This window comes from Hyperolius riggenbachi, chromosome 3 (genome assembly GCF_040937935.1).
Source record: "Hyperolius riggenbachi isolate aHypRig1 chromosome 3, aHypRig1.pri, whole genome shotgun sequence".
Lineage (NCBI taxonomy): Eukaryota > Metazoa > Chordata > Amphibia > Anura > Hyperoliidae > Hyperolius > Hyperolius riggenbachi.
In genome coordinates, this window is record NC_090648.1 from 262119146 (window position 1) to 262133357 (window position 14212).

Consider the following 14212-nt stretch of genomic DNA (forward strand, 5'->3'; position numbering starts at 1 on the left):
CGTCCCACATTCGGCGTTACCGACCTCAGCACTTCCTGACCGCCTGATAGGCTCCACCCGACGCATTTCGTCACTCCGCGTGACTCATCAGGCCTGAAGTGCTGAGGTCGGTAACGCCGAGTGTGGGACGTTGAGGGAAACTAGCGGCGGTGACGTGGTGTATCCTATCGGCCTGTCCATTTTTTTTCTAATTTGAGCTTCGATAATTGAAATCAGAAAGATTTTTCCTAGAACCTCCCCAATATCGCTGTGATCTCTGCCATCCATTCATACTAAGCATGGAATTTTCTGCCAGTGTTAGGATGTAGGAAATTATGGTGTGTAGTGAGTAAAAATGTGTTGACATTATCACACTAAATATAGGGAAATCAGTTTACAGTGCCATTTAGTTATACAAATATATATGCAAAAATCCTCATAAATATAAAAGGCTGGTTTTAAGCTTCTGTAAATATTGCTTAGCTAGGATCATGTATAATACAATGTAATATTCTTAATGTTTTAATGCCATGCTTTTCTTCTTTAAAGGCGGAGGTATGTTGTTATTTGTTGGACTTCCTAATACAGTCAATGTTCCAGAAAACACTCCGGCTGCAACCAAGGTCTATTCTTTCACAGTGAATTCCACATCACTTCTATCCGTGGGCCCCGAAATAGTAAACAGTAACCCTCTCACCAAAGCCTTCAGAATTGAATTATTTGCGCCTACATATTATGTAAGTACTACTTTATAACTGTATAAGTTACCGTATATTTTTCACTCTGATTTTAGGTCTGTTAAACTTAAGCAATGACCATGGTATGTTTTGGGAGTGGAGGAACATTTGATTTGTGTGGTCAGAGCAAATGATCTTTTGTTTGTGGTTCTTACATATACCACTTTTCTGTTGACTGGCAACTTCAGAGGGAACTGATTTACTGGGTCTGCTAGTATTCTTTTCTTATTGGGGATTGTCTCTCAGAAGGCCGGCCATACATATATTGATTTGCAAATGGGGTGGCCAACCCACATTTTTTAATCTTTGTTATACGATTTAATAAAGCAGTTACTGTATATTTTAGTTTTTAATGTACTGTAGTTTTGCTAATCATTAATTCCCACTACAGATGGCTCGAACCTCCGATCGAACGCAAACTTCCGCAAAAGTTCGGGTTTGCGTGAACTTCCGTGAACCGCAATAGACTTCAATGGGGATGCGAACTTTGAAAACTAGAAACATTTATGCTAGCCACAAAAGTGATGGAAAAGATGTTTCAAGGGGTCTAACACCTGTAGGGGGGCATGGCAGAGTGGGATACATGCCAAAAGTCCCGGGGAAAAATCAGGATTTGACGCACAGCAGCGTTTTAAGGGCAGAAATCACATTGCATGCTAAATTGGAGGCCTAAAGTGCTTTAAAACATCTTACATGTGTATACATCAATCAGGTAGTGTAATTAGTGTACTGCTTCACACTGACAGACTAAACTCACTGTGTAACGCACCGCAAACAGCTGTTTGTATAGTGACGGCCGTGCTGGACTGGTGCGCACCATGGCGAGAGTGCAGGAGATGGCGGTTTTCAAGCCCATATGGTCGCCGGGCTGAGGTAGCTGAATGACAGAACAACAGTGACTGAGTGTCCTGCTGATCGAATTTGATCTGTCCACAATGAAGCAACGACCTTATTATCTATCTTCTTGGGTCATGTGTGCCTCCCAACCCCAACACACTCATTTAGACGGTCATTGCTTCATTGTGATATGCAAGCCCCTTCACCGTGGCAAGGTAACGATCACAAAGGGGATTTGACACATGTACATGCCTTTTGTTTTGTTGTTGCAGCTGCAGTGCAGCCAGAAAAATTAGGCAGGCATGTACATGCACCAGAAAAAATATTATCGCGGCCGCTGCTAGCAGCGGCCTTAAAAATTCAGGAATCCACCTGGAGTCCTGGATCCTGTTGGTGGTGGCGAAGAAGGCAGTCAAGTGGCCTGCAGGCAGAGATGCTGTGTGGGGACCGACTTAGTCTTGGGGCAGGCAGTCACACGGCATGCAGGCAGAGATGCTGTGTGTGGGGACTGACTTAGTCTTTGTGCAGGCCTGACCGTGCTTTGCAGACCAGGCATCCATGGTCAGATGGACCCTTGACCCAACGCTGTGTGCCAGAGATGTCATCACCACTTGCCATTCAACATCACGGTACAGTTTGGACATCGCCTTTTTTGAGAAATAATTGCAGCCTGGTATCTTCCATTGCGGTGTGTGGCTTTGCTTTTGTGTGCTGCTTTTCCTTAAGGTGGTCATCCCATTGCATTTTGTGCTGTGTAATCATGTGCCTTCGTAAGGTAGTTGTCCCTACGTGGGTCTTGGTCTTTTCGCGGCTCAATGTTTGGTGGCAGAGAGTACAGATCGCATTGCTCTCATCTGAGGCAGACACACAAAAAAATGTCCACACCCCTGAGCCCTGGGATGATAGCACTTTGGTAATGGCTGCCAACGGAGTGTTAAGTGGGGTGCCAGAATCAGAGCAGGAGGAGGAAGATATGTCCCGCTTCCGTGCGGAAGCTGAGGAAGATAAGGTGTTCTGTATTAAGTAGTCAACTACTTCCTGACAATATTGGGGGTTGATGGCACGTGCCTTCTTCTGAACACTGTACTTTGGTTAAGGGCCACACGAAATCACGACAGCGTGACCTCAAACAGACCTGCCAGGTGGCCTGCCTCTGGCTCTGCCTCTTGTTTTTTCCATATTGGGGGGATGAAGTGAAAGGTATGCACTGACTTGACTAATAAAATGTGCAGTTACACAGGTGCAGTGAAAAGGTTGCAGTGACTGCTGGTACAACAATGTGCGGTTACACAGGTGTAGTGAACAGGTTGCAGTGACTGCTGGTACAACAATGTTCGGTTACACAGGTGCAGTGAACAGGTATGCACGGACTAGTATATAAAACAGTGTGCGGTCACACAGGTGCAGTGAACAGGTATCTAGTGACTGGTATTGCAAATGTGCAGCTGTCACACACACAGGTACCCTGAGCAGGTATGCAGTGACTAGTATTACAAATGTGCAGCTGTCACACACACAGGTACTGTGAACAGGTAAGCAGTGACTGGTATATAATATAACACTGCTTGCGGTCATGTAGGTAGGTGCACTGAACAGGTATGCAGTGATTGGTATTACAAATGTGCAGCTGTCACACACACAGGTACCGTGAACAGGTGCAGTGACTGGTATATAATATACCACTGCTTGCAGTCACGTAGGTAGGTGCACTGAACAGGTATGCAGCGATTGGTATTACAAATGTGCAGCTGTCACACACACAGGTACCGTGAACAAGTAGTCACTGAATGTGCTGGGCCTGGCAGTGGCACAGTAGGGGGCCAAGGGCCAGCTGCGACTGACTGACAGGGCTGTATATGTAAGTGTCAGTGGGACATGCAAAAAAAAAATAGATCACAAGAAAAACATTAGCTCTCAAAAGAGCTGTTGAAGGGTGCTTTTTAGCAATAAGTTTCAGCAAGGAGCAAGCTAACAAGCCTAATAAGAGCCTAACTAAGCTTTACCTATGTCTACAGCAGGTTCCTCTCCCTTCTCTAATTACTGCAGCCACACGAGTGAGTGAAATGGCTGACGCTGCCTGACTTTTATAAAGGGGGGGAGGGGGGGGGGTTCAGGAGGGAGTGTAGCCTAATTGGCTACCATGTGTCTGCTGACTGTGATGTAGAGGGTCAAAGTTGAACTTGATGATGTAGTATAGGGGGCGGGTCAAACTCGCATATAGTTTGAGGTTCACCGCGAACGCGAACCCCCGAAGTTCTCGTGTTCGCGATCAAATGCGAACCGTTCAGGCCATCTCTAATTCCCACATGTACATTTCTTATACGTATTGCCCTAATATTGATTTGTTTGTAACGATATAATTAGTTCTGTGGAGTTGTATGTGCTACAGCATTACCTGAGCTGGAAAGGTAGTGTGTTGCATCTCTTTTTTCTTTTTCTTTTTATTTAGGCACCATTGAACACCACTTTTTTAGGGGAACACGGTCTCATTATGTTTGGGGTGGACACATTGCCCATTTAGGTGTTCTCTACACCTGGGTAGCCTTGGAATTAGTGGAATTAGTAAGTTAGGCATACACATTTTGCTACAGTGGGATGCAAAAGTTTGAGCAACCTTGTTAATTGTCATGATTTTCCTGTATAAATCGTTGGTTGTTACGATAAAAAATGTCAGTTAAATATATCGTATAGGAGACACACAAAGTGATATTTGAGAAGTGAAATGAAGTTTATTGGATTTACAGAAAGTTCCGCAATAATTGTTTAAATAAAATTAGGCAGGTGCGTACATTTGGGCTCTGTTGTCAATGTATTGATTCCAAAATCTTTAGAACTAATTATTGGAACTCAAATTGGCTTGGTAAGCTCAGTGACCCCTGACCTACATACACAGGTGAATCCAGTTATGAGAAAGAGTATTTAAGGGGGTCAATTGTAAGTTTCCCTCCTCTTTTAATTTTCTCTGAAGAGTAGCAACATGGGGGTCTCAAAACAATTCTCAAATGACCTGAAAACAAAGATTGTTCACCATCATGGTTTCGGGGAAGGATACAGAAAGCTGTCTCAGAGATTTTAGCTGTCTATTTCCACAGTTAGGAACATATTGAGGAAATGGAAGACCACAGGCTCAGTTCAAGTTGAGGCTCAAAGTGGCATACCAAGAAAAATCTCGGATAAACAGAAGCGACGAATGGTGAGAACAGTCAGTCAATCCACAGACCAGCACGAAAGACCTACAACATCATCTTGCTGCAGATGGAGTCACTGTGCATCGTTCAACCATGCGACGCACTTTACACAAGGAGATGCTGTATGTGAGAGTGATGCAGAGGAAGCCTTTTCTCCGCCCACAGCACAAACAGCACCACTTGAGGTATGCTTAAAGGACTTACGAGCCCAAATAGTAAAAAAAAGTTAAGTACCTTAATCATTTTTAAATGCACGGAGGACGCCGTCCGCGCCCTCCGTGCTGTTCCGCCGTGTCCCCGCAGTCTGATCGCCCCCCGTGCCGCTCCCGACCCCACGGACGGGGTCGGGCTCCAATTCCTCTGCCAAGATGGCCGCCGGAGCCGGCCGCAGCTGCGCAGTCCGCATCCGCGTTAGTGCGGCTGCGCAGCTCTAGGGCCTCCCCCCCGATCCACGCACAGTAGCGTGGATCGAGGGGGGAGGCCCTAGAGCTGCGCAGCCGCATTAACGCGTATGCGGACTGCGCAGCCGCGGCCGGCTCCGGCGGCCATCTTGGGAGAGGAAGGGGAGCTTGACCCCGTCCGTGGGGTCGGGAGCGGCACGGGGGGCGATCAGACTGCGGGGACCCGGCGGAACAGCACGGAGGGCGCGGACGGCGTCCTACGTGCATTTAAAAATGATTAAGGTACTTAACTTTTTTTTACTATTTGGGCTCGTAAGTCCTTTAAGCACATTTAGACAAGCCAGCTTAATTTTGGAATAAGGTGCTGTGGACTGAGGAAACTAAAATTTAGTTATTTGGGCATAACAAGGGGTGTTATGCATGGAGGAAAAACGACACCGCATTCCAAGAAAAACACCTGCTACCTACAGTAAAATATGGTGGTGGTTCCATCATGCTGTGGGGCTGTGTGGCCAGTGCAGGGACTGGAAATCTTGTCAAAGTCGAGGGACGCATGGATTCCCCTCAGTATCAGCATATTCTGGAGACCAATGTCCTGGAATCAGTAACAAAGCTGAAGCTGCGCCGGGGCTGGATCTTTCAACAAGATAACAACCCTGAACACTGCTCAAAATCCACTAAGGCATTCATGCAGAGGAACAAGTACAACGTTCTGGAATGGCCATCTCAGTCTCCAGACCTGAATATAATTGAAATTTCTGTAGTGTGAGTTAGAGAGAGCGGTCCATGCTCGGAAGCCATTAAACCTGAATGAACTAGAGATGTTTTGTAAAGAGGAATGGTCCAGAATACCTTCAACCAGAATCTAGACATTCATTGGAACCTACATTTAGAGCATTTAGAGGCTGTAATTTTTGCAAAAGGAGGATCTACTAAATATTGATTTCATTTCTTTTTTGTGGTGCCCAAATGTATGCACCTGCCTAATTTTGTTTAAACAATTATTGCACACTTTCTGTAAATCCAATAAACTTAATTTCACTTCTCAAATATCATTGTGTGTGTCTCCTATATGATATATTTAACTGACATTTTTTATCGTAACAACCAACGATTTATACAGGAAAACAATTAACGATTAACAAGGTTGCCCAAACTTTCGCATCTCACTGTATATCCAATGGATCAACTTTTCATTGATTTTGGGCAGCTTATAGCTCAAAAGTGTGATCAAACATGTTGAAAACTTTCGTGAAAAAGCTGTCAGGTAGGGGGTGCGCTTACCAACGGGGGCCTCCTCTGTGTACACATCTGCTGCAATTAAAGTTTGCATGGTGAAAGTCATACCGGTGTCTGCCCTGTGTTCTTTTTGCTATGTGCCTACAAGCGCCTGCGCAGTCTGCTCCGGCCCATGTGGCGGTGATTGACAGTGCCGCTTGCGCAGGCGCAGTACAGAGCGACCTGGCGGTCGCTCTGACGTCATCGCCGGGGACCGGGAAGGACCTGCGGCGCATAGCTGCGGGCAGAGCTGCGGCGAGGGACGTCCTAGGAGCTTGGAGCTGGAGGAAGCCCCCGGTAAGTACCACTTATTTTCCCCTTTCTTACCTGATGACTCCTTTAATATTGAGGGTACTTCTGGCTACCTTACACTAAGGGACACCTGTAGACAGGGCTGGGCCGAGGCATAGGCTGGAGAGGCTCCAGCCTCAGGGCGCAGTGTAGGAGGGGGCGCAGAATTCATTCAGCTGTCATTCCTAATTGTGTTTGAAGCAGAAAGAAATAAGAAAAGGGGATACATGGCAGTGACTGCAAGCCAGATAACTAGATATTAAGGTGTTGGGGAGGTTGTGGGCCCTGTGGCGCCTCTTAGTCTAATAGCAATCAGTGTGTGATGGCTGGGGTGGCAGGGATGGAGGGGCGCACTTTGGTGTCTCAGCCTTGGGTGCTGGAGGACCTTGTCCCGGCTTTGCCTATAGATACCTATGGCAGGCAGGGGAAGTAAGGGAGAAGTGACAGCAGGGCCAGCCAGCACTCTTGCGGTGCAGTTTTGTGGGGATTTGTAGGTTTATGGAGAGCAAAGGCAAGGGTTCCAGGACATCTGTGCCTATAGGCTCCTGTGAGGTAAATCCGGGCCTGTGGAGAAGGGAAGAGAAAGGAGGAGAAACGATGGATGTCAGATAAGAGAGCGGAGTCCTGCAGTGCTGGGAGCAAAAGAAGACGATGTGCTTGTTTTTACTAAGCAGATCACTGAATGATGTTGTGGACCAGCTGTACACACACTAGATTATTGGCCAAGACCACAAAGAACGAGAATTTCAGCCAAGTTTCCTGTAGCATGTATACAAAGTTTTAGACCTTACCCACAAAGCATATCTCATGAAGTTCTCTTTCATATCAAAGTTAAGTTATGACTTACTTTGAGTGCTTAGCTTACAATCCTCTGAAAACTGGTATACACTGTTAAACAGAGCTATTGTTTTCTCAGAAAACTGTTTTTTTCTGCTTTATACTATCACACCTTATTAAGTAAGGTAGGCAGTTGTTTTACTGTGTGAGTGTGAAAAGGGTTATGTAATATCTGCAAGTGATCTCTGTATTTATAGAATGAAAATGTGGTGTGCTATAACAACTGCTGCCAAGAAATAGAAAAATGTAAACTTATTTTGTGATGTAGGAATAGATAAAAGTTTAAGGCAATAAAAAGATTACCCTTCATACATTGAAGCCTTTAGACCAGGGGTGTAAAACTCAATCATGTAAGGGGGCAACATTTAAAACATAGTCACTGGCCAAATAAGATTTAACATTTATTGAATAGTCTCAAACTAAGTGGAGTAACTATAGCAACTATGGGGGGCCTGCTCCTCCCTCTTTTGCAGAGTAGTGCAGTGGAGCAGTTTAATTCCGCATCCTCTTGGGCACTTGGTCATGTACAAGTCCGAAGGTCAATGGACTTAAACGTGACCAAGCGTCCCGAGAGGACGCGAAACTGCCGTCATTTAGTCACATCTGTGCCCTAGCACCCAATTCCTCTGCCATGTCAGCCGACCACTACACACAGCATTACACTGCATATGATGTCACGGTTGTACTGCATATGATGTCACGGCTGGATATGCTGTTGTGCACACTAAAGTCTGTTTCTATTAAAGCTGCAATACATCACTAATGGTGCCTGCCTCTGCTTCTTTGCTTAAATATTAAAGTGTACCTGGAGTGAATAAAAAGTATAATACAATATAAAATTTTCCAAAGTAATCACCCTAGCAGAGTATAGCTTAGGTAAGCTAAATGCTTTCACGGGAAAGGTTCTCTGGACCTGGGCAAGGTTTTTTGTGGCATGGACCCATTTGGTGAGGCTACAAGCGCTAGTAGACTATTGGCTGCCAACGTAACAGATTGGCCAGTTGGCCATATAATAATACTCAGTCATTTTCCCTCGGCCGCCAGCGGCGCTGCTGGATGGAACAAGATGGGCATGCGCGTCCGTCTATGAGGATGTAAGTTTGAGCACACACACATGCACAGCCACTAGACAAACCATGCAGGTGTGAGGAGAAAGTTTTCTCCTGGAACAATCAGATGAATCACTGGCTGGCTAGGTGAGTATGTTACAGTGACATTGTTGTACAAGAAAAAAAGATTTAATCATTCTTAACATGTCCTTATATACTTTAAGCCATGGAATGTATAGAATTCTTAAAAAATAAAAAATTATGAAGACTCACTAAGGAAAGGAAGCACACAGTTAGTTGCCCATTTAGTGTCAATATTTTAGTTTGTGTTTAGGCACACGGTTTCTGTAAATATTTCTGTACAGTATAAATAAAGCACTGGTTTTGGTGAAACACAAAGACTGTCTCCAGATGATGTCTGCATTGTTCCTGTCCCAGAATGTAAAAGCACCTTCTACCTAACTCATTTTGGTACATGTAGGGTGATTTTGCCTTCTGAGAAATGGGCTGTTCAAATAAGTCTGGAGACAATTTTTAAGATTCACCAACAGTGTTTTTTGTGCTGTACAGAGAGCAATAAACAACATTAAAAAAATGCCAATAAATGAGGTAACTAACTAACTTAACTACTAACTAAGCTTAAAGGGAACCTAAACTGAGAAGGATGTTGATTTTTCCTTTTAAAATAATACCGGTTGCCTGACTCTCTTGCTGATGCTGTGTCTCTAATACTTTCAGCCACAGCCCCTGAACAAGCATGGAGATCGGGTGCTCTGACTGAAGTCAGACTGGATTAGCTGCATGATTGTTTCAGGTGTGTGATCCAGCCACTACTACAGTCAAAGAGATCAGTTGGATTGCCAGGCAACTGGTATTGTTTAAAAGGAAACATCCATATCCCTCTCAGTTTAGGTACCCTTTAGACACAGAGAAATCCTTTCTACACAGATCAGCACAAATCAGAATACCTTCTGCAGTCTAGTACACCTTTGTGATCTTCACGTTTTTCTTTACCCACGTCACCACTGAGGGTTTTTCCCCTTCAGGACCAGAGAAATTTTCACCTTGCAGCGCTCCTCCCTTTCATTCACCAATAACTTAATCGCTACTAATCACAACAAAATGATGTATATATTGTTTTTTTCCCCACCAATTAGGCTTTTTTTGCGTGGTACATTATGCTAAGAATTATTTTATATTAAATGCATTTTAATGGGAATAATAAGAAAAAAGGTTTCAGGTTTCAGCCATTATAGTTTTAAAATAAAACATTGTACTGTGGATAAAAGCCACACATTTTATCTAGACAGAGTTGGATTTTTTCTACTTGCACTTCTGCTTGGTAAATGCTCTGATGATAAACTGTCCTACATGAGGGCCTGGGAGTGTGACTTGGGTCAGGAACTGTCCCGTTCTGATTGGTCTTCGTGTTGGGAAACTATCGCCAAGGTGATAAAATCCAGTGCAGGATCATCCACCAGGAAACCTAGGCAGGTGCCTGGGGCCTAGTGGGTGGAAAGGGGCCCACCTGCCACCTTCTCTGACCTCTCTTCACATCAGCTTACAAAAAGGACCACAATGGGGCCCCATATCTACTACCTTGCCTAGGGCCCCTTACATCTTCATCCATCTCTGGTTAAATCCAATGTATATAAGGATACAGCAACAAAATGACTCTTTCAATGGTACTATGCCCCTGCTAAACTCCACAAATTCTACCCCTCTGTGTCTCCCGGTTTCTTTCGGACTTGTGGTGCTCCATTTTACATACCTTCTGGGACTGCCCTATAGTCATTCAATTCTGGGTGGATTGGAAGGCTATGGCTTAAGACATATTCGAGCTTCCTGTCTCTCTGTCTGCCTCCCACGCTCTCCTGTACTCTCCTAATAATTATGTCCCTGGGACATACCAGATCCTGTATAGGCACATGCTCCTCGCTGCTCAGTGGAGTATAGCATTTAAATGGAGGGCGCCAGATCTAGATATCTCTTTGGTTAAACAATGGTTAGACTCATTGATGCCTATAGACAGAGTGTTTTATCTTAGTATGGAGAACCTCAAATGGTTTAACAAAATATGGGAGGTGTGGAAGTCCTATAGGGATATTAAATCCTCTTAGCTACCCAGCCGCATCGCATCACTTCCACTTGCAGTCGCGTCACTTCCGCATCTCCCGATGTGAAAGTGACTGGAGGAGACGGGACGGATGCAGCCGTGCGAGAGTCTGCAGATTCTTGGATCGCTCCGCATAACCAGCATGCAATGGAAACTGCATTGGTTACAATTCGGTCGCGGTACGATGCAGCTATGTAGCCGCATTCCACCGAGTACAGTGGATATGGGCCCTTAATCTTGACGCCTGTACTCTTTTTCACCCAAGATTCTCCAGACCGAAGATGTGGGCCCTTGGATATTGGTGGTTATGGGGTTGAACTTGTTATGATATTCTCTTGTTCGGTGTGTTTATCTGCCTTCTTTTACGTGGCCTATTATGCTGGATTACCGAAATGTTTTCTGTTCAGACCCTTTTTTTTGGGGGGGGGGGGGGGGGGGAGGGGTTAGTTTGTTTATTCAGATTATTCAGATACATTTATGGTCCTCTTTATGCCCTTTTTGTACTATTTTTGTTCTTACTGATGCTTTTGTATAGCAGTTTTGTTGATATGCTGATGGAACATGTATCTTTTCTGTTCTTTTTCTGCTCTGCACATTAATGTCCATGTATGATTACATGTCTCAATAAAGTTTGCTTTCTAATAAATAAAAAAAAAAAACACACATTTTATTTGCAAATTTGTGCCGGTTATTGCAAAGTTAAAAATATTTCCCTAGTACAATGTATGGCGCCAATATTTTATTTGGAAATAAAGGTGCATTATTCAGTTTTGCATCCATCACTAATTACAAGCCCATAATTTAAAAAATAACAGTAATATACCCTCTTGACATACATATTAAAAAAGTTCAGTCCTTTTTATACTTTTTTTTTTAGTTGTGAATTTATTTTTTAATGCAAACAGTTTTTGGGGGGTACTATGGAAGAGTGTGGGAGGGAAGGAGTTAATTTTAAATGTAAGTGTGGGTATTTTTATTAAAATAATTGTACTTAGGTGTAATTTTATTTTTTGGCCACAAGATGTCCTCGCATATTATTTCTTAATCGCGAGCAGCAGCTGCCCACAGCAGAAGACTACTATTTATAGCCCTGGGGCTTCAAGTGACCTTTCCCAGGATGTAATTATAATGGAAGGGAACCTTAACTGTAAAAAAAAAATGAGTTTTACTTACCTGGGGCATCTACCAGCCCCCTGCAGCCATCCTGTGCCCTCGCAGTCACTCATGGCTCCTCTGGTCCCCCTCTGCCAGCTAGTTTCATTTTTGCCAACTAGGAGTCGGCCGGCAGCCATGTGTACGTTTTTACGTATCTCTGCTGGTGCAGGAAGCTATTGCAGACATCAACAAGTACATTTTTACGCGTTACGGTTGTAATGCGTAAAATGTTACACATTACACCCGTAACACGTAAAATTGTACTTGTTGATGTCTGCAATAGCTTCCTGCACGAGCAGAGATACGTAAAAACGTACGAATGGCTCCCGGCCGACTCCCAGTCGGCAAAAACGAAACTAGCTGGCAGCGGGGGACCAGAGGAGCCATGAGTGACTGCTAGGGCACAGGATGGCTGCAGGGGGCTGATAGATGCCCCAGGTAAGTAAAACTCTTTTTTTTTTTTTTTTTTTTTTTTTTACAGTTAAGGTTCCCTTTAAAGTACATATGTGTATGTTTCCTTATACATCATTGCATTAGCTAAACTGCGACCCGCCCACATATTTATCAAATAAATGTTCGGCAGCTGAGCAGTGCAATTTCTGGCAATGGCACTTTTGACTGCATTACCTGCGGACGTGCTCATGTGCTTACATGTTGGTGCATCAAAATAAGGACTTAAACTACACATACTCCGGGTACTGAACACTTCTATTGTAATTTGATGTTTTACCCTTTATGCTGACTTTACCTCTTGAGCATCATTGCACTCACTTCTTGATAAACAGTTTTTTCAAAAGCTGAAATGCTGTTTTGGCAATAGTTTAAGGCAGATTCTTAACAGTGCTAAAAGATTAATTTAGCATTGTATTACTTGGGGATTACTTTTTTTTAGCACTTCGTTCATCTGGTCTACTGTATAATTCCGTACTTTGTCATCATAAATGGACGCAAGCAAGATTAATATTAGCTGGCACCTGTAATAGCTTTCTATTGAGAGTACCTTGGTTTGTCTAAGGCCTCTTGCACACTACATGCGATTCTGATTCACAATTTTGACACAATATTACATGCGATTCCGATTTTTAAATGGTACTGCATGCTGTGTTTTTTCTGCGTTTTTCTTTTGTTTTGATAGCATCCAGGGAAAATCAGAATTGCAAATCGGAAACACAAATCGGGATCGTAAATCGGATTTGCAGTGTGCAGGGGGCCTAAGGGACCTTTTACACTTAATCAGTTGGTGTACGTTAGTGTGCGTTAGTATGCGTTAGTACGCGTTAGTGTGCGTTAGTACGCGTTTTTTTCCATAGCAGTGCATTGGGAAGAAGATTTTAGTTAAAACGCGTTAAGTGTGAAAGGTGCCATAGGGAAACATGGGCATTACTTTGAAAATCAGTTTTCTTTTAGTTATAACTGAGAGCAACTGATTAAGTGTAAAAGGGCCCTAAAGCTGAGTACACAGGTATGATAACGATCGTTCGAAAACGAACGATAACGACAATCGGACCGATAATCGTGCGCTCCAAATTTTCCAACGATCGTTTTTTTGGACGATAACGACCGTTATCGTTCAATCCGGGCAATCCAACCCGGCGGATTTTTTCGAAAGATAATCGTTCAATCGTTGCAGTGTGTACAAAGATCGTCCGATAATGATTATCTGTGGAGTAGTACGCATGTTCTTATTGCCTGTCATAACGTCACTTCCGTTTGCGCACGCATTTTTTTATCGTTCGTCGTTCAGTACTTTATACTTATATCGTTCATGTGTGTACACAATCGTTCATTACGAACGATCTTTTTGGTCTAATTTGAATATCGTGTAAACGTCACGAATCGCTCGTAATGGACGATCTTTATCGGACATGTATACGAACCTTAAGAGTGCCTTGGTTTGGATACTCCAAATTTCCTAAAATACAGGTTGGATTTGGGTGGGCAATGTTCTATACTAATGGGTTTCAGATGTAGGTGGAGGGTTTGCAGCTGTGGGTATACTCACAGTAACCACATAATATTTTCAGGAAATTTGTAGCATAACATCTGATAGCTGTATTTACAGAGGAAGATACAGTGTAGCAGTTTAAGCAAACCTCAACACAATGCACACTCAAATGCATTATCATCTGCATATTGAAGTAACTGAGTTGCGTACCACAGCATGATTCCAATGTTATTTCTGTTCTATAACAACTTCTGCCAGCTGTATATTTCCTTATGTAGGACCTGTCTGATGATGTCTGCACTGTATACAGAACAAGGGAAATCCACAATATTTTCATATAACCTGAAAAGGGGGTTTTAGGTTAGGTTCCAGGTTCAACATTTCTTGGGATGGGTGTAG

General features: G+C 43.7%; 1 protein-coding gene across 1 annotated transcript in view; it reads left to right on the plus strand.

Annotated features, from left to right (window-relative positions):
• CDHR3 (cadherin related family member 3) overlaps positions 1–14212 on the plus strand; it is an 80233-nt gene that overhangs the window by 8457 nt on the left and 57564 nt on the right. Inside the window, 1 exon segment of the mRNA XM_068276272.1 lies at positions 529–716. Coding sequence (XP_068132373.1) covers positions 529–716 — 188 coding nt within the window.